This window comes from Hemicordylus capensis, chromosome 6 (assembly GCF_027244095.1).
Source record: "Hemicordylus capensis ecotype Gifberg chromosome 6, rHemCap1.1.pri, whole genome shotgun sequence".
NCBI classification, from domain to species: domain Eukaryota; kingdom Metazoa; phylum Chordata; class Lepidosauria; order Squamata; family Cordylidae; genus Hemicordylus; species Hemicordylus capensis.
In genome coordinates, this window is record NC_069662.1 from 163,241,643 (window position 1) to 163,267,680 (window position 26,038).

Genomic DNA, 26,038 nt, shown 5'->3' on the forward strand with positions numbered 1-26,038 from the left:
CCACCCCCTTGCCTAAAGCACGGCTTCTATCCTTGAGTAGATCTCAGACTTTGGGTGGAGATTCTTCAAAGCTTCCCGACCTCAGATCCTACAGTGTAGGTAGGGTATGATTGAAATATATGCGCAGAGCCCTTTGTTCAAGCTAACTGTTGGACATCTGGAACTCCCTTCCTACGCAGGAGGTGCAGTGCCCATCTGGCATCACAAGGACTCCCATCCCTGAGCCTTGCTCAGAAGGAGGAGGCCAGAACCAACCTGTGCTTCCCACCAGGGCCCTGCTGATACTTCAGGAATGGGTGGGGCTATAGGGGGGCAGCTGCCAAGCTGATGCCAGACAGTTGCTGATGCAACTCCTCACCTTGATCAGCTCTTAGTTCCTTGCCCAGACAGCTCCCCAACTCCTTGCTCTTTGACCTTCTGGAACAACTCCCCAGCCTCGCTGGTGTTCTAGGCAGCAGCCAGTGGCCAAGTCAGGGCCTTCACCAAGCCAGGGATGCAGATGTGAGAGGAGCACAGAGTTCAGACAGCTCCAAGAGACGCACACAGCAGGAAATGGGGTCGGGGTCTTGGATAGCTCCGAGCAGATATGCTGGTTACAGCAAGAAAAGATTACTGTTGCTCCAGCAGCTGTTCAGAACTGACTGCTGGTTTATATAGCTGCCGCCCAGGTAGAGCAGATAGACCCTACCTCTTTCCTGGGGAAGGCTCTGTAGTTAAAAGCTGCCTTGACAGATTTTCCAAGTGCTGGCTCTGGTGGCATTCAGGGACCTCTACTAGGCTGGTCCTCGAGAGAGGATGAAGGCAAGGCCATTCCTCAGGCTGCCGTGGGGGTGTTGGCTCTGATTCCCTGATGTGAGTGATCCCTGAGGTGAAGATCACCGGGGATCTGGGTTGCAAGTTCTTCCCACCCTCTCTCATTCCCTGGACTATCTGCCTCCTCCTCCAGGGCAGGAGAGTCCTGGATCCAGGGTCATGGACTGCATTCCCTGTAACAAGGATTCCCAGGTGTTGCTGACTACAACTCTAAGCATCCCCAGCTGCGATTATGGGAGTTGTAGTCAACAAGATCTGAGAATTCCTGTTACAGGGAATGCTGGAATCTGAACAAAACTGCCTTGATGACAGGAATGGGACAGTTTCCTAGGGCAGGGATCCCCAAGCTTTTTTTTAAAAAAAACAAGTGTTCGCCACCTAATGGCGCAGTGGGGAAGTAACTTGCCTAGGGAGCAAGAGGTGGCTGGTTCAAATCCCCGCTGGTATGTTTCCCAGACTATGGGAAATACCTGTACCGGGCAGCAGCGATATAGGAAGATGCTGAAACGCACCATCTCAAGTTACACAGGAGGAGGCAATGGTAAACCCCTCCTATATTATGCCAAAGACAACCACAGGGCTCTCTGGGTGCCAGGAGTTGACACCGACTCGACAGCACAACTTCTCCCCTTGTGTTGCAAACCATCAGTTCAGGCCCCCCATAAAGATTCTTAAGAAAGTAACAAATTAACAAAGATAGAGCTTAACCAAATTTAAGTGTTACAGTTATAAGACAGGCTATTCTAGTCACTGGCTTACATCCACGTTAAGTTGTTCATAAGCAGTCTTACTGAAATTAATGGGACAAGTTTACCTATCCCATTAATTTTGCTGGGAGTGCTCAGTGCTAATTTTCTGAACCCTTTTAGTCAGGCTGAGTGGAGGAGTATGCTGAGCATCAGCATGTAGCCAGCCAATCAGGAGGCAGAGGAGGAGGGTCTGCACACTCCTCCCCTTCTGCAGCTGAGGATGTATTGGCTTTGAGTCCATGATCCTCAGACGAGGAACAAATAGCACAGCTGCAGTGTGAGGAGGCAGGAGGGATCTGAGTACCCCTGGGAGCCCTTCAGGTACTCCTAGGGATATTATTACCCCCTGTTGGGTACCCCTGCCCTAAGGGATGTCCCTGCTCCCTTGGGAACTCCTGCTCCAACCTGCAGTTTTACTAGCTTACCACATGGGGCAGTAGTGCACAGATCTGTGGGCTCCCAGTTCTAGCCTTGATAGATCCTGACAATTAAAAATACTATATATTCAGTGAAGTTCTCTTTTCCTTTTGTTTTTATTCAGGCTTAGTTGGGGTTTTTTTTAGTTGATATTTTGTTAAAAGAAACAGTAATTTTAAAAGCATCTATAGGCTGAGCAAATACTCCCATCAGAACGTTCTTCAGCTTCATATTAATTATCTATCCCTTTGCAGCAGTGGGTTCTATGTTTTTTTACAATTAGGCTTGACAACAGCCTTCCTGAAAATAATTTAAGAGAACTTGAGCCCCAGAGGATCTGCAGCCAAAACCTCATAGTGCTGCAGTGATACATAACAATTTACGCCGGAGGAACATTGTAAGGAAAGGAAAGAATGACTCCTCTGTCCAAGAAGCTAACTACGTACTGTATTTATGCACCAGATAATAAAAGGGTGGTTAGACAGGCTCAGTCATTAGAACACCGTTTTTCTTGTTCTGCTATGAATTGTGGCAAAAATAAACCTGTATTGCTTTTATTTTAGAATTGAAAGGGGGGATTGCCCCATTCATAGGAACACAAAGATATAGGAAGCTGCCATATACTGAGTCAGACCACTGCTCTATTTAACTCAGTATTGTCTGCACTGACTGGCAGCAGCTTCTCCAAGGTTCGTTCTATCTATCTATCTATCTATCTATCTATCTATCTATCTATCTATCTATCTATCTATCTAAAAATTGTATACTACCCGAAACTTAGTCTCTGGGCATTTTACAAGGTTGTAGGCAGGAGTATCTCCCAGCCCTATCTTGGAGATGCCAGGGAGGAAACTTGGTACTTTCTGCATGCAAGCACTCAGGTGCTCTTCCCAGAACCGCTCCATTCCAATAAGGGGATTACAGTGCTGACACATGTAGTCTCTCACTCAAGTGCATACCATTCAAAGGGCGGATCCCACTTAGCTTGGGGACATTCATGCTTGCTACCACAGGACCAGCTCTCCTCCTTCCTTTTGTATTTCAAATTTCAGGGATTTTCTGGAAAATCCACATTTACTCTTATTTCCCTGTTCTTTTCCTAAGGACCTAAAAAGCCTTCTGTTTGGCTCCAGCCTCAGCTGCTTCAGTGAGGAATGGAAAGTCCAGAGCTTCACATTTAATGATATCCCTCAACTGAAGTACGGCATCGTACAAAAAAAGGTAACAACAAGAGGCTGGCGATGGGAGCTCTGGGCACCATCCACTAAGAAGTTCTGCAACGGACCCATTCTTACAGTTCCAGTTTAACTCAGAGTAATTTTCAAATTGATTCTGGAATTCAATCATGCCCAGATGGCTATAGCTTTCAGCTCCTTCAGCTCATATGCATTCTCCCACACCCCCATGTTACTGATACATCCATGTGCATTGATGAAACTCTGCAAAAAAAGCAGTCTTGATGTGATTGTATGTATGAGCACATCAAGATTCTTTTTGTGCAGTGTTTTACTGAGGCACATCTGTGCTCCTGCATATTGGTAAAGCACCAAGCAATAAGAACCGTGGTGCAGCTGACCAGAAGCTGACCACGTTTTAGCAGTGTTTTCCCATGCACGCAAGTGCTCAGTGCAATAGTAAAGCACTACACAGAAAGAATCTTGGTCCGATCATGTGTGATCACAGCAAGATCACTTTCCTACAGTGCTTTGCTCATTATTTTTGAGGAAGAGAGCGGCCCCATTTGCACATAATGGGAAACCGGAGTTGAAGGGGCCTGAGATTGGATTTTTAGTACATCTGAATGCGTGCAGCCGCGGTTCGGACACAAAAGTGACCCAAGGTTTCCCTCCCTAAACTCCAATTTGTACCTTGAGTTTGTAGTGGGTTTTGCCGCTCCTACCTGAGGTTTCAGGCTGCCAGCCCTACCTCTAAACACTGAACTGCAGCCCCACTGAGCTCTAACCAGAGTTGAGGGAGGAAGTTGACCTGCAGAGTGGGTCCTGCCAGTTATGTCTGAAGGCAGACAGTAATCACCTGGGAGGTGGGGGCGGGCAGAACCACGGGTCCATTGGACCTACGCTTCCTCATTCCGTGCGAATGCGGCCAGAGAGAGAGAGGAATGAACTGCAGAAACAGAGAACTGTGGTAGACTGTGGATTGTTTTAAAATTAAAGTTGAAACAAAACAAATCAACAGAACCATGGAGAATTCCTTCAGCATCAGTTCCACGTCAGAAACATGCTCTCATAATTTGTAATTCCAAAGTATGGGAGGAGATTCAGTAGAGGAGGATTGCAGACCCATCCCTAAGTGTGTATGTGGGCCAGGCCAGGAGAATGTCAGTCAATCCTGGGGATGACAAGCCAAAGCGCCCTTCATCTGTAGTGAGTTCTGCAGAAATCAAGAGAGACCTTGGCCTGTGGTTGACTTCCTGGCTAAAGCTGTGCTTGCGCAACAAACAAGAAGATCATGTGACTGTAACACCTAGTCTGGAACACAAGCTAGATGAGTGCAACATCTTTGCACAACTATGGCACTAGTCAGGATGTTGACCAATACAAAAAGGATCGTGATGATAGACTTCATTTGAGCTTGCAGTGGCATTTAAGCAGCATATCCCCAGCCATTTGCTTACAGGTAACTTGGCTTTGGAAGAATGGAATTCTTATTTTGATTCTTGATAGCCAAACAAAGCAGCAGTGTCTGTTGTTGCCTGCACACCATGTCCTGGGGTTTTTCAGGGAAACTTCCAGGGTCACAGCCTTTTAATGGGAAACACAGCATTTTCAGTCCTTGGAAACGTGCACACTGTGTGATGGGTGCAGCGGACGAAAGCAGAGAACAAAAACAAGGCTGGGAGGCCAGAGTTTGGCTGGAACTTGAATGAAGGGTTCCTGGCTGGGAGGGATTCTCACCCCCATCAAACAGCAGGCGTTGTTTGTCTTCATTGCCTGCCTCCTTCTGCCCTCCAGGGTGGGCCATGCGGGGTACTGGCAGCCGTTCAAGCCTCCGTCCTGCGACATCTTATCTTTGGAGACAGGAACAGCAACAGCAATACTGGGTAAGTCAACAGTTCCAAGAGCGGGAGCATTTTCCATTTGAAATTGAACAAAAATCCACTCTATTGTTGCAAAGGGGAAAAAGGGACTTCCTGGTCTTGACCCCACTGAAGAAAATAGAAGAGAAAGTACAAATTGATGAGCTCGCTCGCGTTGGCTGAGGGTAATGGAGATTGCTCTGAAACATGCCTTTTGGGGCCCATTTGCGGTTTCTCCTAGCAAAATGCAGGTCGTGATGATGGACGGGGTGTGTGTGGAGCTGAAATGCTGCATCCCACAGACCACCCCTGCATACACACGTGCACATACCTTGAAAGATGTTTGAATATCTGGAGCTGCCTTTTACTGATGCAAACTATTGGTCCCTCTAGGTCATTATTCTCTGTATTCTGTAGTGACTGCCAGCAGCTCTCCCGGTTTGCAGACTAGAGTTTCCCCCAGCCCTACCTAAAGCTGCTGGGGATTGAACTGGAAATTTGTGGCATGGAGCGCTATGGATCTGATCAGAGGTGTGGCAGAGGGGGAGGCAAAGTGTAACCTTTTGCCTGTCTGCCGTTTTTCCAGTTCAAAATGACCCCCTTCAAGTTGCTTTTCCACCCTTGGGGGTAAAGGGAAGGGCACACTTCCCTTTCCTCCTGGGTAGGAAACCATCTCGGGGAGGTTCCGTTTTGAATGGCTGGGGTGAAAAAGGTTAAGCATTCTGTCCGGAGCTTACCCAGCCCCCAGAGGAGCCTGCATCAAACCATACCATGGAGCAGCAGTTCCTGAGCTAAGCCATGCCCACACCAATGTCATCAACTCGTGTCAACATCAGCCATGCTTCCCAGACATTGAGCCAGGCTGGGGGAGAAGCAGCACAGCCGCGAGAGGCTGCCTATGGGCCTGCCCCACCTGCACTCCAACCCGGAATGGTGGAAGCACACCTGCAATGGGTGCCACTGGCAACCAGGGGTAAGGAATGGGGCTGGATTCAAGCCCCACTCAACAATTGGGAGCGAGGCTGCCCATGAAGAAGGGGGTGGGATTTCCTTGCTGACATCCCAACTAATCTTGCACTTGCACAACAAATTTGTGCATTGCAAGAAGGCTGCGTAGCTGCATTAAATCCCAAAGTTGCGCTCTTGTACAAAGGTTCCCTGGAATATGATCAGATGGAGGAAGACGTCGCCCAGCAGAAGGCGCACCGCAGCCCGCACACTCTATTGTGCAAGCACAATGGTGCACAACGCTAGTCTGGCACTCACGCACCTGACATAACGGAGCTAGATAGTGCAACACCCTTGTGATCCATATGTGCGAGCACAGCGTTCGTCTGGATGTCAGTCGCTGATGTCACTGTAACATTTGATTTGTCCATTAGAACAAAAGCCAATCAACTCAAGATTGCAATCTGAAGCAGCACCGTCTTCCTCCTCCTCGCAATTGTCCACCCCGTTTTTAATGTTTGCATCGTTGATGCAATCCTGGGGCACTCCTGAAGGCCAAGTCTGGCATGCAAGAGCAGATGAGAAAGGGCGTGTGTGGTACAAGATCTTAAACTAGCTTCCTCTTATCCGTTTGCCCAAATGTCCAAAGCCCTTCAAAGGAGAAGGAAGAGGGTTCTCCTTCCACTTTGTACCCACGGCAGGAGAAGAACACCAAAGTATTTTCTTTCATGTTTGATGCTTTGATTTGATGTTTAGACTTCTTAATTATTAGATCTTTTTAAGGGCAGCGGTGGGAACATTTATCAGCCTTCTATCTCAGGCTGTAGTTTGCTATTGTCTGAAAGTCATATGCCATCTTTCATCTAAAACATTGCAAGAGATTCAAATTTGGAACAACCCACACTGGAATGGTTTTTTATTTTAATTGTTTATTGTTTTTTCAAGAGTTACATCCCAATCAGCTCTTTTTGTTCCATGTAGCTTCATTTTGCTTTATTCTTCACCACCCTATTGTTTTAATATTTGCTAGCATCTTAATCATCCTTGGTAAGCAACTAGTTTTGCTTTAGGGTGAGGAACGGCAGGCCTAGACTGTGCCCCATCCCTCCCAGTGAGCCTCTGCCGGGTTGCCTCGTCACATATACTTCTCATCTATACTTTTCACTCTGGGGTTGGGAGTTGATGGAAGCCGGGGATATTGTTCAGTGGAATGGATTTGGTCCACAGGCCACCATCCCGAAATTGCTATTTTAGGGTTGCTGGCCAACATCAGTCAAAGCCACCTCCCACCCTTAAATGTAAGCAGGTGGGAAAGGTACCAGATGCAACAGACCATCATTTTCACTCATTTCCATTTATTGTTGATAATTTGCTCCAGCAGCGTTCCTGCAAAATGACCCGCTTGAGATAGCTTTTGCCCCGCCCTAATCACCTCCTTCTGCAGCCTGCAGAACCTGCCGTCGAGGTTCTGCGGAATAATTTCCTGATAGTCTGCCTTAAGTGGCCCTTTCTGAATGTCCTCCCATTACCTTTGCTTTTAACCTTTATCCCTCACTATTTCCACTTCTCCAATATCTCTAGACTGCTCCCAACAACTCCACCCAACTATTGCTTTGCCTGTCTATCTGCCTCTATTCTTCACAGAAATCCTTCAGCCAGATGCAAAAAGAGAGTACCATTCTTTGAACGGGAAGCCTGAAAGAGGAGGATTGCAGACTGGAGCAGAGCCCCTGTGCCTTTCTTTAGGAGTTCTCAAACTTATTATTATTTCTCTGGCGGTATAGAAATCGAATAAACAACAATAATAATAATAACAATAATAACAACCACCACCCATCAAATCAGGTTAGCTAGAGGAGTAACAAAACAAGACACGTTTTTGGAAATATGGTTTCCATTCATTGAGTATATCAATAAGGGATGGTCAGTTTGTAACCCTCCATCCACTCAAATCAAATTTTGGAATGATGTTCTTTCCTGAATTTTGTTTCCAGTTGTCTCCTATTGAGTTGTATCTGCATGTTCAGCAACTGACAATCTCTTCTTAACACTGGACTTGCATATAACCTTAAATAGCTCTTAATTTCTGGCTTATATTTGAGATTTTCTTTCTGTTTTCTATTACTGCACAGTTTTTACACATGTGTTGTATGTGTTGAACACAAAATAAAAAATTGGTTTTAAAAAAATACCTTGGGTCCCCAGACATTGTTGCATGATAATCCTTGGCTCCTTCCGTGGGGATGATGGTAGCTGTAGTCCAACAACAACTGGGGGACTCAAGCTTGAGAGCCCCTGCCTCTAATAGTGGAGTAAAAAAAATGGAAAGCCGGCAAGTGAATCTTGTCATGTGGCCTGGGGCAATTCTACACAGCTCTTAAATGCACAATGAGAGTTGTCCGACCCCCTTTCCAGCTCATACTGCAGCTGTAGGGCTGAGCTGAAATGCCTCCCAGCAGAGCTGCCCCCATCCACCACTGCAAGATGATTTGGCCCTTGGCTCCTTCATACAACAGGGCAGTTCATATGATCATAATTAGGGTAGGAGAAGCCTCCTATCTGCCTTCAGGAGCTGCCCGTGCTCCTGTTCGTGCAAGAGGGAAGACCAAGGTCAGAGGCAGGGAGCTTGATCATCTGTTAAGCAGCAGCTGGGTCGGAGGGCTAGGAACATAGGAAGCTGCCAAATACTGAGTCAGACCATTGGTCCATCTGGCTCAGTATTGTCTGCACGGACTGGCAGCGGCTTCTCCAAGGTTGCAGGCAGGAATCTCTCTCAGCCCCATCTTGGAGATGCTGCCAGGGAGGGAACTTGGCACCTTCTGCATGCAAGCATGAAGATGCTTCCCAGAGTGGCCCCATCCCCTATGGGGAATCTCTTACAGCACTCAGACGTAGTTTCTCATTCAAATGCAAACCAGGGCAGACCCTGCTTAGCAAAGGGGACAATTCATGCTTGCTACCAGAAGACCAGCCCTTCTCCCAAAGGAAGGCTTTTCCTCCGACCTCATTCAGGGGCTGCTGGGTAGGAGGGAGCAGACAAGCACACCCTTGGCTTTAACTGGGAGGCAATCAGCAAACTTGAGTGTGCCCAGCTCCCGAATTAGGGTAGGGGGCTTTCCCTACCCGACATAGGACCATGTGAACTGCCCTAACGTATACCACTGGATGACTAGGTGTTTATGTTCCTTTTCTGTGGCAGGTGCCTCCAGACCTCGGAAGCTCACCGGACGAAATGCCTCCTTTTGGCACTCGCTGATATTTTGTGGCGTGCGGGGAGCAGTGAGAGAGCCGTGGTTGCTTTGTAAGTGGAAAGCACGCCTCACCATTTCCTTGTGCAAGCCAAGCTTGCAGGGAGTGGGGAGGGCATTCTGACCATGGGAGCCACTGGTTTTTCAACTGTGGGATTCCTTGGGAGCTGATCATCTGTTCCCCAATAAGGACAATGCTGGTAGCAGAAAGTACATCCAAACAGCCCCATCTATATCCAGGCGAGGCATCCTGCTGTCCTCAGGGAAGAGAATGCCGAGATTATGTTGTAGAAAGGCTACAGGCATGCCCATTTCCTCGACCAGGTACACACTACCATTTCTTGAAGCAAGCTAATTCTGTCTGAGCTGGTGGGCTAACTTGAGCTATATGCAGCTCGGTTATAGTTTTGCCTCTGGGCACAACTTTAAGCCTGTATTATGGTGTGTGTGGTTATGGCACAGCAGGGAAATGGCTTGACTATCAAGCCAGAGGTTGCTTGTTCAAATCCCCACTGGTATGTTTCCCAGACTATGGGAAACCCCTATATCGGGCAGCAGCAATATAGGAAGATGCTGAAAGGCTTCTACTGTGGCATCATCATCTGCTGTGAAGAGAAAGCAGATCAAGGTTCAAGAGGCCTGAGCAGAGGTTCGGTTTCGGCCAGTCTGTGGATAGGATACCAGAGAAGGCAGCCAGCACGAGATATTCCAATGGGAAACCCCTCCTGTATGCTACCAAAGAAAAACCACAGGGCTCTGTGGTTGCCAGGAGTTGACACCGACTCGATGGCACAACCTTACCTTATCTTTACCCTCTAAGAGAATTTACCTTACTTTCTGAAGGCAAAGAGAATTTACCCTCAGAATTTACCCTCAAGTTACCCAATTTGACCAGCAATATTGCAGGTAGCAAGATGGGTCGCCCTTGTCCTAGCAAGCCCGCATATGGCTTATTTGCCACATTTGCCCAAATACAAGACCACTCTGAATTTAAGACAAGCCCCTTGAAAAATAGGAGTTACATAAAGGTTATACCATTATTTACTCAAAAGGAAGAGGACCCTACATTTAAGATGACCCCCCTGATTTCTAACATGGAAGCACCTCATCTTGGATTAAGGTAAACACTGCATCTCTATCTGATAGATAGACAGAGATATACACCGCCCAGAACCTTTGGATGGGGTGGTATAGAAATGTAATAAGTAAATATGTAAGTAAATAAACAAACAAACATACACACATATTTATTGTTGATTAACAAAACAATCTGCTACATGCCTGCTACAAGACCAGCTCTTGAAATAATGTTGCCTGATTAACCCCCAGCACCGCCACTGAACAACAAAATGTGTCCTTACGCCCCTCTGAGATCTGTGGCATTTACCAGTTTCCTCACCATCCGTTGTTTTTGTCCTTACACTTTTTAGGTCTACGGGAGTGCAGCAGTTCACCCCAGCAGGAAAATACAAAGCAGACGGGATCCTGGAAACGGTACTCTCCTAGGCTTTTGTAGGTGTTTGGGGCCATTCCTCATGTGCGTGTAAACATTACGGCTGGGGCTGACTGTGTTCCATTGTGTGCGTGTGGAATGTCCAGTCTCTGCAACAACTGGAATCCTGAGAATCTCAGCGATCCATCAGACAAGTTTAAAAAAAACCCATGCTTTTAGCCTTTCGTGGCTACAGAAGAGCACCAGAAAATATATGGTCAGTGTCTGGCACATGATGAGAAGCCAGAGCTAGTTTGAAGAAGGCATATCCAAGCCACTTAAAGCAGATGTTTAAACCACTTAAAGCAGAGGTTCCCAGCCCTGGATCCTCGGATGTTGTTGTTGGACTACAACTCTCATCATCCCTAGACACAATGGCCTTTGACCTTTCTCACTAGGGATGATGGGAGTTGTAGTCCAACAACATCTGGGGACTCAAATGAGGGAACCCCTGCTGAAGAGAGCTGGTCTTCTGGCAGCAAGCATGACTTGTCCCCTTTGCTAAGCAGGGTCTGCCCTGGTTTGCATTGGAATGGGACACTATATATGAGCATGGTAAGATATTGCCTTCAGGGGATGGGGCCGCTCTGGGAAGAGCATCTGCTTTCATGCAGAAGGTTCCAGGTTCCCTCCCTGGCATCTCCAGAGAGGACTGGGAGAGACTCCTGCTTGAAACCTTGGAGAATGTAGACAATACCGAGCTTGATGGACCAGTGGTTTGACTTGGTATAAGGCAGCTTCCTATGTTCCTAAAGTCTCCTGGCAGCAGGCTGTATGCATTTTTGGTGTAATGCCATGCTATATCCCCAAACTGCAGTCCTTCTTCTGTAAGCTCAGGCTATCTTCTCTCCAGCAGGGCTACTTAAACTTTTCATTTTAATGCATGCAGCAAAGCCCCCCAGCAAGCTTTTCTTGTGTGTAACATGTAGTTAATCCCTAACTGAGGAGTCTTCTCTCTGATTGAAGAGCACCCCTTCCCCACAACCAGACAAAAATCACAAGAATAGAGACAAAATCAAGTTGCTGCTGGTCTGGAAAGATTATTCTTGCAGAAGGAACATCATTAAAAATACAACACGCTTCAATTAAAGCCTGCCTTGGGAGTTGTAGGATATCATGTTGCATTTCCTCAAAGAGGATCGTTCTCAGAGGGAGCTCCCTCTTCACTGCAGGCGGTGGATGGGCGCTCCCATCCCTCCTGAAATGTGGATGTCAGTGAGCCTCCTTGGCATAGGAACATAGGAAGCTGCCTCCAACCAAGTCAGACAGACATTGGTCCATCTAGCTCAGTTTTGCCTTCACTGACTGGCAGCAGCTCTCCTAGTTTCCAGGCAGGAGTCTCTCCCAGCCCTACCTGGAGATGCTGCCAGGGATTGGATGTGGGCCCTTCTGCGTGCCAAGCAGAGGCTCTGCCACTGAGCTACGGCCTCATTGTCTTGGACCACAGATGGTAGAGGGTAGATTGGGATCTTCTTTTAGATTTCCAGGTGAGTTGCCACTGATCATCAAGGGTTTCTGACTTCCACTGGTTTAACAGTAGCAACAACGAAAAGGATTTCTCTCCCCACCAGCCCGAATAATTGGGGCCCTCCAGTGAAGGAGAAACCAGGAGTGGATCTTTGTGCAAAAGGAAACTGGAAGAAAAAAAACTTTCTAGAGGAACTGGAATTTTAAAAGGCTGAATATGTGAAAGTTAGCATGCAGGAGCAAGAAGACCGGAGTTTAAATTCCCACTCAGCTGTAAAATTCAGTGAGTGACCCTGGGCCGACATCCAGTTGAATGGAGTGCTGGTACAGCTAATGTGAACTGTGGGAGGGGGGTGATTTTCATCCCCCTCCCCTTCCCTATGAAGCTTACCCCAAAGTATGTCCCCGAGGGCTCTGTGACCTCAAGAGGGACACAGTGGGCTTTGGCTCTGCGATAAAAGAAAGTCACCCCTCCCTGTATCATGTGCTGCACGTTCAGTGCACCAGCACTTCCATTAGTCTGGATGTCGGCTACTGTACCTTAGTCTAGTCTACCTCACAGGGTTGTGAGGATACAAGGAGGGGAACATAAGAACAGCCCTGCTGGATCAGACACAAGGCCCATCCAGCCCAGCATCCTGTTTCACACCGTGGCCCACCAGATGCATCTGGGAAGCCTACAGGCAAGAGCTGAGGGCATGCCCTCTTTCCTGCTGTTGCTCCACAGCAACTGGTATCCAGAGGCCTCTTGCCTCTGAGGCTGGAGGTGGTCTAATAGCCACCAAACTAGTAGCCATTGATAGACCCGTCCTCCATGAATGTGTCTAAGCCCCTTTTAAAGCCATCCAAGCTAGTGGCCATCACCACATTCCGAGGCAGAGAATACCATAGATTAATTATGCACTGTGTGAAAAAGTAGTTCCTTTTGTCAGTCCTAAAATTCCCAGCCTTCAGTTTCATGGGATGACCCCTGGTTCGAGTGTGGTGAGAGAGGGAGGGGGAAAAATCTCTGTCCACAATCTCTACTCCATGCATATTTTTGTACATCTCTATCATGTCTCCCCAGTCACCTCTTTTCCCAATGAAAAAGCCCCAGATGTTGTAGCCTTGCCTCATAAGGAAGGTGCTCCAGGCCCCTGATCATCTGGGTTGCCCTCTTCTGCACCTTTTCCAGTTCTACAATGTCCTTCTTAAGATATGGTGACCAGAACTGTACACGGTACTCCAAATGTGACCACACCATAGATTTGTTTAAGGGTATTATAATATTAACATTTTTATTTTCAGCCCCCTTCCTAATGATTCCTAGTATGGAATTTGCCTTTCTCACAGCTGCCATGCACTGAGTCAACACTTTCAACAAGTTGTCCACCTCAGTCCCAAGATCTCTCTCCTGGTCAATCACTGACAGCTCAGACCCCATCAGTCTATATGTGAAGTTGAAGGGCTTCTTGTACCAATATACATTGCTTTATACTTACTTACATTGAACCGCATTTGTTCTTTTGTTGCCCACTCACCCAGTTTGGAGCGATCCTTTTGGAGCTCCTCACAATCTGTTGTGGATTTCACTACCCTAAATAGTTTGGTGTCATTTGCAAAATTTGGCCACTTCGCTGCTTACCCCAACTTCACGATCATTTATGAACAAGTTAACGAGCACTAGTCCCAGTAGAGATCCCTGGGGAACCACACTTCTTACTTCCCTCCATTGTGAAAACTCTCCATTTATTCCTACCCTCTGTTTCCAGTCCTTCAACCACTTACCAATCCACACATGAACCTGTCCCCTTATCCCATGACTGCTAAGTTTACTCAAGAGGCTTTGGTGGGGAACTTTGTCAAAAACTTTTTGGAAGTCCAAGTATACTATGTTAACCAGATCACCTTTATTCACGTGCCTGTTGACACTCTCAAAGAACTCGAAAAGGTTAATGAAGCAAGACCTGCCCTTGCAGAAGCCATTCTGGTTCTCCTTCAGCAAGGATCGTTCTTCTATATGTTTAACAATTTTGTCCTTAAGTATGCTTTCCATCAATTTACCTGGCACAGAAGTTAAGCTAACCGGCCTGTAGTTTCCCGGATCCCCCCATGATCCCTTTTTGAAAATGGGAGTTACATTAGCTACTTTCCAGTCATCTGGTATAGAGCCCATATTTTTGCTAGGAGATCAGCAATTTCACAGTTGAGTTCCTTCAGAACTCTTGGGTGGATGCCATCTGGTCCTGTCAATTTGTCAATTTTTAGTTTTTCAAGACAGATTAGAACATCCTCTCTCACTTCACATTGGCCCAGTTCTTCAGCCTCCAAACCTAGAAAGCTCGGTTCCGTACCAGTCATATGGTCAGTATCCTCTGCTGTGAAGACAGATGCAGATAACTCATCCAAGTTCTCTGCAATCTCCTTATCCTCCTTAATAATCCCTTGGGGATTATGGCAAATATTTATATACCACTTACTTGTTGATTAATTTATATACTGGTTTATTTATAAGAACCTTGCATGCCAGCTGAGCCCCTTGGAGGAAGTCCAAGATAGCTGTTTACTCAATAATAACCATACCTTCAGCAGACAGCATGCTTTGTTTGTCTTAAAACTGGAGGTAGATTATATTCTTCCATTCTGTGTATGTTCAGTCCCCTGAGCCAGTATTTGGCTCAGTTCAAGTATAAATAAAGCATATTTTGCAAATCTGCCCATCCTGGTTTTGGCTACTGCTAGTCAGGCAGATGGGCAAAACAACAGTTGCCCACAACTGTTGGAAAAAAACAGAGTGAATGATGTCTTGGCCGCATATGCTAAAAGTAGCAAAATTGTTACGTGGACCCTGCTTTGATGCTCACTTTTTATTCTCCCTTTTTCTTTCTTTCACAGCTTATGTTGCACATTGTCACAAAATTTGATGACTTGCTGAAGTTTCTGCAACAGAATATTTATCAGGTATGAAACTTGGCCAGGGAATCAGCCTCCTTGTTCTGCGATACTTCCTTGGCACAGCAAAGTGCAAAATGTGTTGGGTTTGGATTTCCCCCTTGCCCTTTCCACCTTCCAGGATGGCTGTGTCTTCAAAACCATATGTATAATTTTTATTTCCACATGCATAAATTATGGGGCTTAGACAAATTCATGGGGGACAGGACCATCAGTGGCTACTACAGGTGGCTATAGGCCACCTACAGCCTCAGAAGCAAGATGCCTCTAAATACCAGTTGCAGAGGAGCAACAGCTGGAGAGAGGGCATGCCTTCACCTCTTGCCTGTGGACTTCTCAGGCAACTGTGGGAAAACAGGGTGCTTGACCACTGTGGGAAACAGGATGCTGGACTAGATAGCCTTGGGCCTGATCCAGCAAGGCTCTGCTTATGTTCATCTCCTCTTGGTGGATCAGGCCTTTGGCCTGATCCATCAAGACTCTTATGTTCCTCTTCTCTTCTTTTTCTCTGTGTGTGTTTGTGCACATATGTGTCTGGTTGTGCAGATATGAGTGTATGTTTACTGGAGTGTATAAAATTGTCTAAACCGATTCTTATCAGCATACATATTTTATTTTGATTGCTCAGTAGGAAGTATTCAAATGGGAAAGGGGGGCAAGGGGGAAAGTTTAAAAATGTGATTCAAGATGTAAGTCTTTGTGATTACATTGTATTGGTTGGTACCTGGTGGAATCAAAAGTTCATACAAAATGAGAATGATAAGCAAATATGTGAATGATGGGTTTGAGCAGTCTGTCCCTCAACTCAATATCCTTTCATGCTCTCTACCCCCCACCCTTCATTACCCCGCCTTCTAGTTTGAAGCTGGTCCTTGTGGCTGCATTCTTCTAACCTTGTCCGTGATATTATCAAGATCCATCGATCAGTGAGTACACTCGCATTTCTTGCTCCAAACCGCCATTGGGTCCTAAGCCCTGGGATATATTTGGAAGATGTACAGCAGGCATAGCATTTCGAAGCATGTTTCAACTTCCATAGAAGGAATTCCTCAGGCCAGTCCTTCTCAGAAACCAGCTGCCCTGAGCCTCCTGGAGGTGCACGTCCGCACTCACGGTTATGCTCCTGGGTGCATACGTGCAATGGACATGATCCTTGCATGCCACACACTCAGGAGGCTCCCGTAAGTGCTTGAACCACCATCGTGCTAACCAAGAGAGACTGCAGTTCATTGGTTGAACACAGTTGGGATGCATCAGTTCCAAGGCCAGCTCTACCCTTAGATCATGGTTGCACAACTTTGGCCCTCCAGCTGTTCTTGGACTGGTCCTCCCATCATCCCCAGCTACAGTGGCCAATAGACAGGGTTGATGGGAGTTGTAGTCCAACAACATCTGGGAAGTTTCACTTGTACAGCCCTGCCTTCAATGTCCAGGAATAAATGCAAGAGGAAAAGCCCAGAGATATTGCTTTCTATATTATTAACATTAATGTTGACATTCCACTTTTCAACAAAAATTCACAAAGCAGCTTGCTTAGAAAAAGAAATACGATGGTTTCTTGTCCCAAAGAGGCTCACAATGAGACATGATGGGTACACCAGCAATGTCCACTGGAGGGACGTTGTGCTGGGGCTGGATAGGGCCAGTTGCTCTCCCTCTGCTAAATGTAAGAGAGTCACCACTTGAAAAGGTGTCTCTTTGCTTAATTAGCAGGGTTGTTTCCACAGCACTTTCAGGCCTTACAAGCAGATGGAAGTGCTTCATACTGAGACGGACCATTAGTCCATCTTGCTGAGTCTTCTCTGTGCTGGCTGGTGGTAACCCCGCAGGCTCTCACAAAGAGGATCTTTGCAGTATCTGATATTGCTTAACTGGAGATAGCAAAGCCTGGATCCGAGACTGCACTCCCGTGGCTACTTTCTGTGCCCCTTGGGCAATGTAGGCACGGCATGGTGAGGATTGCACTGAAAAGGGCATTCAAGCACAACCCCCGGTCCAGTTCTCTGACACTTGTATGATTCGTCCCATTTGAGCCCAACCCCTGTGCTTCCTTAATTACCAGAACAGCATGAGAAGAACCTATGAGGAATGGATTTCCACCCAGGTCCCATCCTCCTTGTGCAAGTACCTCCTCCCAGTAACAAAAATGTGAACATTGATGGTGGTGATGGTTGATTCACATTATATGGTGCTTTTGAGTTACGGTTGCCATATTCTGGCTTTCCGAATCCGGGTGCCTAATTGACATATTATGTAAATTGGCCTGGAAATAATTTTGCATATGCAAATTAGCAGCTGCACTTTCCAGTTGACTTGTATTTTCTCTGGATATCTACCAACAGTAGTTGGGGGAGATATCTTTGCATGACCATTTCCTTGACATATTAACAGCAGCAATAGAACACAAAAAAGCACAGCTTTTTAATGAAAGCTGCAATTCCTTACACACTTATTTGAGAGAAGATCTGATGGAAACCTACCATGCTTGCTTCTAAGAAGGCATGCATTGAACGTAAAGCCAAGGAAGTCCTTAAACATTACAATACACAGCCTGGTAGGCGGGCAGTGATTTACATCAAAAGCAAACTATCCTCTCAACTGCCCGATAGAGATCCCTTGCTGATTAAAAAAAACATAGGCAACATTCCTCAGGGGATTACTGTACTTGTGAGAGTACAGAAAACCTCTTGTGCTACCTCTCTTAATCCAAGTCTAGAGGTTAAGCATAAGACCATAGGAAGCTGCCATATACTGAATCAGACCCTTGGTCCATCTAGCTCAGTATTGTCTGCACAGACTGGCAGCGGCTTCTCCAAGGTTGCAGTCAGCATTCTCTCAGCCCTATCTTGGAGATACCAGGGAGGGTATAGTGACTGCATGTTTTGCTCCATAACTCCACTTCTACAAGGGCTAGAGCTTAGCTAAATGAAAGCTGGAATCCAGGCGAATCTGGGTGGGCTAAGCAATCCAGGTGAGATGCTTAGAATCCGGGTGAAACACACATCAGAGTGTTCAGTGTGCTTCACATACATCAGGATAATTCACACGGCCATTTGCAGGTGGGTAGAAGCCCAGGCGAGCTCTTACCCCATTAGCAGGACACAAACTGCACCTCAGCTTGGGTCTACAAACCCAGCAAATACACAGCCATGGCTGCCGAAGGCACAGGAGGCAAAATCGGCAGCTGCAAGCCCCGCACCTCCATGGAAGACCCCCCCATGTTCGTCTGGTGGCCACCTGGGATTGGGCCTTCTCAGCCATCACCCCTGCGTTGTGGAACGCGTTCCCCGTGGATATAAGACCATTATTTTCCTTGGAGGCCTTCAAGAGAGCCTAAAAGACCTCTCCTTTCAGCCTAGCTTTTAATGATACCTAGTTTGAATTTGAATTTCAATTCGTTTTAATCTGGTTTAAATGTTTTCTGATTTTAATTGTGTGATGATGTGCTTTTGATTTTAATGTAATTAAAATCTGAAGTTGCCCTGAGCCCCTTTAGGAGGGTGTTATATAAATAGAATAAACAAATAATAAGTAAATAAAATATCCCTTCCCAGCGTGCTGTGCATTGCCAGCAGGCTTGAAAAGCTTCATGGCATCAGCGGCTATCTTCCCATTGGCCATGAAGGAGCCGGAGGAGGGCACAGCCCTGCCTGCCAAAGCTACTCCAGCTTCAGGATCCAGGCATATGCTTTGCAGAGGAGCACGTCCATTGATGGCAGCCGCTGCCTGTAGCCACAGCTCTCTATGGTTTCCATGCAGGGGAGGGTGTGCTGAGTGTTGATAGCTGGGTAGAAGAGGCATGGGGGTTCTCACAACGGGAGAATCAGGGTAGAAGAGCTCTCCTCTCCTCCACTCATGGCCCAAAGCTGAGTACGAAAGCCTGGTAGCCCTGCTGGGAGCAACCTAGACTGCAGGGGGGAAAGTGTGGGTTCTGGCGATCATGCAAATCAGGGTAGCCCACCTCCTACCTCAGTGTTAACGGACATGTGAACCAGCCTACTCTCTCAGCCATGTTTACCATGACCCTGCAAGGTAAGTTGGTGTGAGTAACCCTGAGGCGCTTCTCACGAGCAGTGGGAAGCGCCGAGAGGAGGTTTGCGGGGAGAGCGAGCTTAGCCCGCTCTCCCCGCAGACGATCAAGCGGCAGCCCTGGGTGGCCGGATCGGCCACCCTCATGACTGTTGGCCCCGTCACGGAGCCAGCGAGGGCTGCAGGGAGTTTCAGGAGGCCCCGCGTGAGTGTGCAGGGCATCCCGGAGAGACACCCCCCCCCAAGCCCTGGAGACTGCTTACAGCCTCCCAGCAGGGATCTCCTCGTGTGTCGCCATGGCACGGAGCCGCACCGTGGAAGCACGCGATCTGCTAACCTGGGCTAAGGGGAGGGGTATTTACAGTGGTTGGCTGCCAGGAGCCGCGCAGCTCCCTTAGCCCGCTTTGGGGCGATCGTGAGAATAGCCTCCCTGTATTGCGGATGGAGAAGGGAGCAAGCTAGGGCTTGCCTGGGGCATCTATAAATAGACAAGCAGCAGCAAGAGAGGGCTCTTGCCTCCACGCCCCACTTGTGGGCTTCCCAGTGGCATCTGATTGGCCACTGGGAAACAGGATGCTGGACTAGACTGGCCTTGGGCCTGATCCAGCAGGGCTCTTCTTTGAGCCATTTTGTTGCAGCTCCCATGATGCTATCTCAGCTGCAGAAGGAGGCTATTTGTGAGGGCTCGTTTATTAACCTCGCCACCTCCAGAGAACTGCTGAAGCACTGAAACTGGGATCACATTTGAAATGGGCACTTCTCACTTCTTATTCGTAATGATTCCAGCTCAACAAATTAAACCAAACGTGACAAGCAAAAAATCTCTGAGCTGGAGAGCACATCTAGCTGAAGGGGAGTGGTGAGAGGGAGAGAACAAGCCAACTCAACTGCCCTGTTGCTTATCTTCGGTTTAGGTTGAGCAAGCTTAATGAGTTCATCCCTTATCACTCAAGGGAATGAAATGTGGGGTTTTTTAGCCTTCACTGGGCAATGTGTAAAGGAGCAGGCTGTTCTTTCTTAAGGGCATTTTAATTAAAAATGTCAGAATCTTCCCCTTCAGATTAGACAAATGACAGTAGATAGATCCCCTCACTTTCTCTCATGTGAGGAAATATGTACCACTAAGTTTCTGGTACAGGCATTGTGAGGGGTAGCAACTCAGCATAACTGGCATAGTTTGGAATGAGTGCTGACAAGGCCAAGAAAGTGCTTCAGCCATCCTCTGAAGGTGGAGAGGTTCATAAAAGAGCCTTCACAAATAGCCTCCTCTTTAAGTTGAGTTAACATCATGGGAGCGGCAATAAAATGGCTCAGAGAAGAGCCCTCCTGGGTCAGGCCCAAGGCCGGTCTAGTCCACCATCCTATTTCCCACAGTGATCAATCAGATGCCACTGGGAAGCCCACAAGTGAGGCACGGAGGCAATCGCCCTCTCGTCGCTGTTTGTCTCTTTATTGCAAGTTCATGTCCATGGAATTCAGGACAATGCACATGTCTCCCCCCTGTATTATCCTCACAATAACCCAGTAAGGTAGGTAAGCATATTGGCTGACATACTGTGCAACAAAGGTAAGGCAATGTTCAAGTTAAGGTAAAGTAACTGCGTAACTTGCATGCAAGTTATGCAGATGGAAAATCTGTGCAAATGAAATGGCATGAGAGTAAGCCCGTTGGAAATTATGGAATCACTCTTGTGTAAGATCATTGGCACACATTTTGCATTTGTGTAACTTGTCCAGTTTGCGTACAGGCAGTGTTGTTAGGTACTGTTGTGCAGTATTCCATATAACTTGCCTAACAGCCATGGATAGACCTGCCTCCCATCCCTATGAACTTGTTCAGTCCTCTTTTAAAATCACCTGAGCTCATGACGACGACCACCACCACATCTTGTACCAGGGAATTCCATCTGTCAGAGATGGCCTTTGGCCCTTGTGACTGGAGATGATAGGAGTTCTGGTCCAACAATATCTGTGGACCCAAGTTTGAGAAGCCCTGAAATTAATTATGCATTGTCTGAAGAGGAACTGTCTCGACTCTCCTGCCAATCAGTTCCGTGGAATGATCCCAATATTCTGAGAGTGGATAGAAAAATCTCCCTCTATCCACTTTCTCCACAACATAGCATAGGTGTAAAATTGCCCCCCTCCCAGTTCCAAAATTTGAGGTGAAAGTTCACACAAGATAATTTTTGGCTCCACCTCATCTGGGACAGTCAGAGTATATACAGTGCACAGGTCCCTCCTAGGGCTGAGCTAAAATGCCCCCCATCGCCCCCCAAAATCACAACTTGGGAGCCATTTGATAATTTCAAGTGGGGGGTGAACATAGAGGTGAGGTTTTTACTTCAGTTACTGTTGTCTTTGTTCACTCTTTTCATGCTTTGTTCACTCTTTTCAAGAAACATTTTTTGTTTCTTCCCATCCAAAAGTCACCAGAATGAGGACAGGAAGTGTTGCTTCCTTCTTCTGCCCTCACTCTGAATTGACTTCAAGATGAAGGCCTTTAGGGCAAAGCCAGGACTAGGAAACAATGCTTCTATGTGTCAAGGATGAGGAATGAAGAGGTCATTTTTAAAAGTGGCGTTCAGCATGAGAGTGAGTGATGGCAGCACAAAAACTGAGTGGGAGATAACATGGTTTCATGAAACCTTCCCTCCTGAACCACCCCCAGATCTGAGCCAAAAAATTTCCTCAGAGAATTTTCAGCTTGGTTCTAGTCACTCTACACATTCTCCAGCCATCACAGTGAAAGGGATATCACTAGTTGGTTAACGATTGAAAGTGTGTACCGAAGCGGTTAACACAGAGTAGAAGGTTGCGATCATGTGTACGTGACACAGTAGATCCTGCTCCTGACGTCTTGGATTGCCTTTGAATGCATCCCATGTGGGTTAAAGCATGTTTTGAATCAAGAGATACCCATCTCAGCTTGGAGTCCCAAAAACCTCTTGAAGTTTTTTGAACTTTTTCCTTCTGAAGTATGGTGTGTGTGTGTGTGTGTGTGTGTGTGTGTGTGTGTGTGTGTGTGTGTTTGAGAGGATGAAGATAACAATGGCTGTGTTTTTGTGTTTGATAAAATGTAGAGCATCAAATCTTTTTAGAAAAGAATAGAAAACAATGAGTTTGAGAAAGCAGCCCAAACTTTCAGGGACACAGAAGGTCAAAAGAAAGCTGTTGGGCCCATTAGGACCAATCTATTCTCATCCATGGAAAATATGATTCAGCCTAATCTATCTCATTAGCACAATCTTAAAACTCAAGTAGCCGTGCCTCTGTGGCCTGTTTTAATGTCCTGAAAGTATCCCAGCTCCCTCCTGAATGGAGCTATGTTTCCGTTACATCGTTTTCTGTAGTCTAAAGCTCATTACAGTGCTTTTTCAATAACCTGTACAGTACTTCCTTCCTCTACAACCTGAACTCTCATCAAATTGATGGAGCCCTCAATGTTCGGTTTTTCTTGTGTGGGTTGCCAACAGCTTCTTTCAGTTAGCACTTCAGCATTTCTGGTCATTTTGAAACCTGATCTTCACACTGAGAAGTCCTTTTATGCAAGGCATGATCAGCCGTGGTCTTGCTAGAAACATTCAGGAGAATGATCTGGGAATAGGGCTTAGCGGAACTCGCTCCACCCTCTGCCAGCTTTGCCATCCTGTTCAGAGGAGGCAAGTTGTGGGGAGGGGGTGGTGTTTTGGTTCTTTTAGGGGAAGGATCACGGAAACTATGAGTCAAACTTGGACCACAGTAGTGATCATGCTCCTGGTTATGGGCAAGGGCCACTCTGATTGTTTCATGATTATGCCACATGAATGCCGCGGAACCGTATGGGGGGGAAAGTGGCTCCCACAGGCAAACAAGAGTGTAATCACCACAGCCACCTAGACCATGAAACAGGTGGCAGCGAGAAAGGGGTGAGGGAGGCCATTTGACTTTCTCCGCTGAGCTCTGCTTTCAATTTGAAAAGGTTCTAAGGATTTTACATGCACCCCAGGGGCATAGCTAGGGGAAACGGGGCCTGTGTTCTCTCTTCTCCCCAGAGGCCCCTTGGAGTAAGGGAGATAATGAAGAAAATAGGGAGGGGTGGATCTGGGGGGCCTGCCTTCTTTAAACCCATCCCTTCAATTATAGCTACACCCCTGGTGCACCCCAGATGCATATAAGTGGGTAGAATCCAAACCTGGTAAATGGACTACAACACACACCATTGGGGATCACATTTTTGAATACTCCCTTTTGAATTAAAAAACCCACACACGCACCTTGCTAGTAGAAAGCTAGCTCAAGATGGAGAGTGAAGGGATAGAACCTTTCTCCCTGGTGTGCTAGATTTCTGCTTGCGGGGAGTTTAAAAAAACAGTGCATTCCGTGGCCAGATGCTACTTTAGAAGCAAATATTGACATGAAACATTTGGTGCAGCATTTGGTCCAAATTGCCAGACTCAAGCCTGGCACACCCATTTCAGAGAACTGCTGAGGTAGGTGTCTATCTTCAATATGTAGATGAGGAAAAAAGTAACATCCCCAATGGCCTTTAGCCATGAAGGTCCCCGTGAGGGATGCCTGTTGGCCTGCTGCCTTTTCTGCCTGCAAACCAAATCTGTCCGTGGCGGGACAGCGGGATGCGTTTCAAAACAGAACATTCCTTGGGCGATCCATCTGCCTAGGCTGCCCTTTCGTAGAAGCCTCCCTTGTAATTATTTGAGGCCTTTTCCCTCTTTCTCAACCGATGTTCTATTTCTGCAGCCGACTCGTAATTGTGTGTTTTGTTAATGTGAACAGTCTGTTGACATGAAGAAGGGGTGTGAGGTCACCCATGGCAGATTATTGCTCTGCCACATGGATAGGCACTGAGAGAGAGAGAGAGAGAGAGAGAGAGAGAGAGAGAGAGAGAGAGAGAGAGAGAGAGCACGCTTAAATACACACACACAGAGTATTTGTTTAAGGGGCTAACAGCAGGAAAATGTACCCACTTAAAAAGGGAACAAGAATGTCAGCATTCTCCCCAGAAGTAAATTGCTGGCCTCTGTACCTTCTGTTAACAACATGGCATACGGGACCGACCTTTCTGGCTCTGATCTTGCAACCGGCATGGAGAAACTTTAGTCTCCGCCAAGCGCCCGCAGGAATTCCTACTTTGACGTTTTATTGGAAATGTCTGGACAAGCACCACTTGGGCAGATGGGGCTGTTGCATCTGCTTGGCATGCCAAAGGTCCCAGGTCCAACCCCTGGCAGTATTTCTAGGTAGGGCTGGGAAAGACTCCTGCCTGCCTGAAACCCTGGAGATCCACTGCCCCTCAGTGTAGACCAGCGCTGCTCGATTTCAGCCCTCCTGCAGATGTTGGCCTACAATTCCCATAATCCCTGGCTATTACTGCTGTGTCTGGGGATTATGGGAGTTATAGTCCAAAAAGGGTGGAGCGGGGAGGCACAAAGTTGAGCAGCCGTGGTGTAGACGATACTGATACTGCAGAAGATGATATTACAGAAGGTGATATTGCAGAAGATTCCAGGTTCAATCCCTGGCATCTCCAAGTGGGATTGGCAAAAACCAATATCTGAATCCAAAACCCGGAGGACTGCTGCCAATGAGCGTGGAGAATACAGTACTGAACATAGATTATGAGGCCATCGCTCAGTGGGAGAGCATCTGCTTTGCATGCAGAAAGTTCCTCTTTCAGCTCCTGGTACTGCCAGGTAGGGCTGGGGAAGGATCCTGCCTGAAGTCTTGGAGAGCTGCCACCAATCAGTGTAGACAGTCCTGAGCTAGATGGCCCAGTGGTTGGACTCTGTTTAAGGCAGCTTCCGAGGTCCCTAGTAGGGTGAAGAGTGGTGGTGCAGCAGGTGCATCTCCAACAGGTGTGGCCTTTTCAGTGAAGGGGTGGGACATTATTTTTTCTCCAGTGTATCCAATGATTGGAAGAAGGATGAAAGGGCCAAACTGCCTACCCAGTTCAGTCAGTGAAGAAGTCTGTGCTTGACAATGGCTGACATCCAGACTAATGCTGCATTACTGCATTGAAAGGAGATAGGGAACATAGGAAGCTGCCATATACTGTGTTAGACCCTTGGTCCATCTAGTTCAGTGTTGTCTACCCAGACTGGCAGTGGCTTCTCCAGGGTTGCAGGCAGGAACGTCTCTCAGCCCCCTCTTGGAGATGCTGCCAGGGAAGGTGCCTGGAACGTTCTGCATTCAAGCATGCAAGTGAGCAGCCCGACCCCCTAAGGGGAATATCTTCCAGTGCTCACACATGTAGTCTCCCATTCAAATGCAAACCAGGGCAGACCCTACTTAGCAAAGGGGGCAATTCATGCTGGCTGCCACAAGACCAGCTCTCCTCCCTTGAGATCATGTGCCTGAGTGGCTGCTCAAAGTTGCTCAGTCTCTTGTGTTCCCAGTCCGTTCACGCAACCATTGCGCTTGTGCCGTGAGGGCAGAAGAGACTTTGCATCATTCCCTGCAACATATATGGACCGAGGAAGAGGTTTCCCAGCAGCTGGCGCACCACAGGTTATGCAAGCATGCCCTGCTGCTCTGGTGCAACACTAGTCTGAAACGCAAGTTCCTGGCTTTGCAAATGTAGCTGGCATGGCATCCTTGGGCGAATGCAGCATGGTGCTTCCATTATTTATTTATTTATTTATTGTTTATTTAGTATATTTATATACCACCCCATACCCCCCCAAAAAAGTCCCTCGGTGGTTCACAATAGAAAACCATAATTAAACCATTTAAAATACATACAATAAAAACACTAAAACCAAAGCTTTAAAACTATAAACTAAAAAGCCTGACCGAATACTAGGTATGTTTCTAGGTCCTTTTTGAAAACATTCAGAGAAGGGGAAACTAATTTTGTTAGGAGGCGCGTTCCAGAGTCCCGGGGCAACTCCAGAAAAGGCCCAGTCTC

The 26,038-nt window shown here is 47.1% G+C and overlaps 1 protein-coding gene across 4 annotated transcripts in view; it reads left to right on the top strand.

The window, feature by feature from the left end:
* MINDY4 (MINDY lysine 48 deubiquitinase 4) overlaps window positions 1–26,038 on the top strand; it is a 95,884-nt gene that overhangs the window by 36,565 nt on the left and 33,281 nt on the right. For all 4 annotated transcript variants that reach the window (XM_053259360.1, XM_053259361.1, XM_053259362.1 and 1 more), the window contains 6 exons: window positions 3,084–3,200; window positions 4,952–5,040; window positions 9,164–9,265; window positions 10,643–10,706; window positions 15,046–15,111; window positions 15,961–16,028. In XM_053259360.1, coding sequence (XP_053115335.1) covers window positions 3,084–3,200; window positions 4,952–5,040; window positions 9,164–9,265; window positions 10,643–10,706; window positions 15,046–15,111; window positions 15,961–16,028 — 506 coding nt within the window. The remainder of the gene's footprint in view (window positions 1–3,083; window positions 3,201–4,951; window positions 5,041–9,163; window positions 9,266–10,642; window positions 10,707–15,045; window positions 15,112–15,960; window positions 16,029–26,038) is intronic.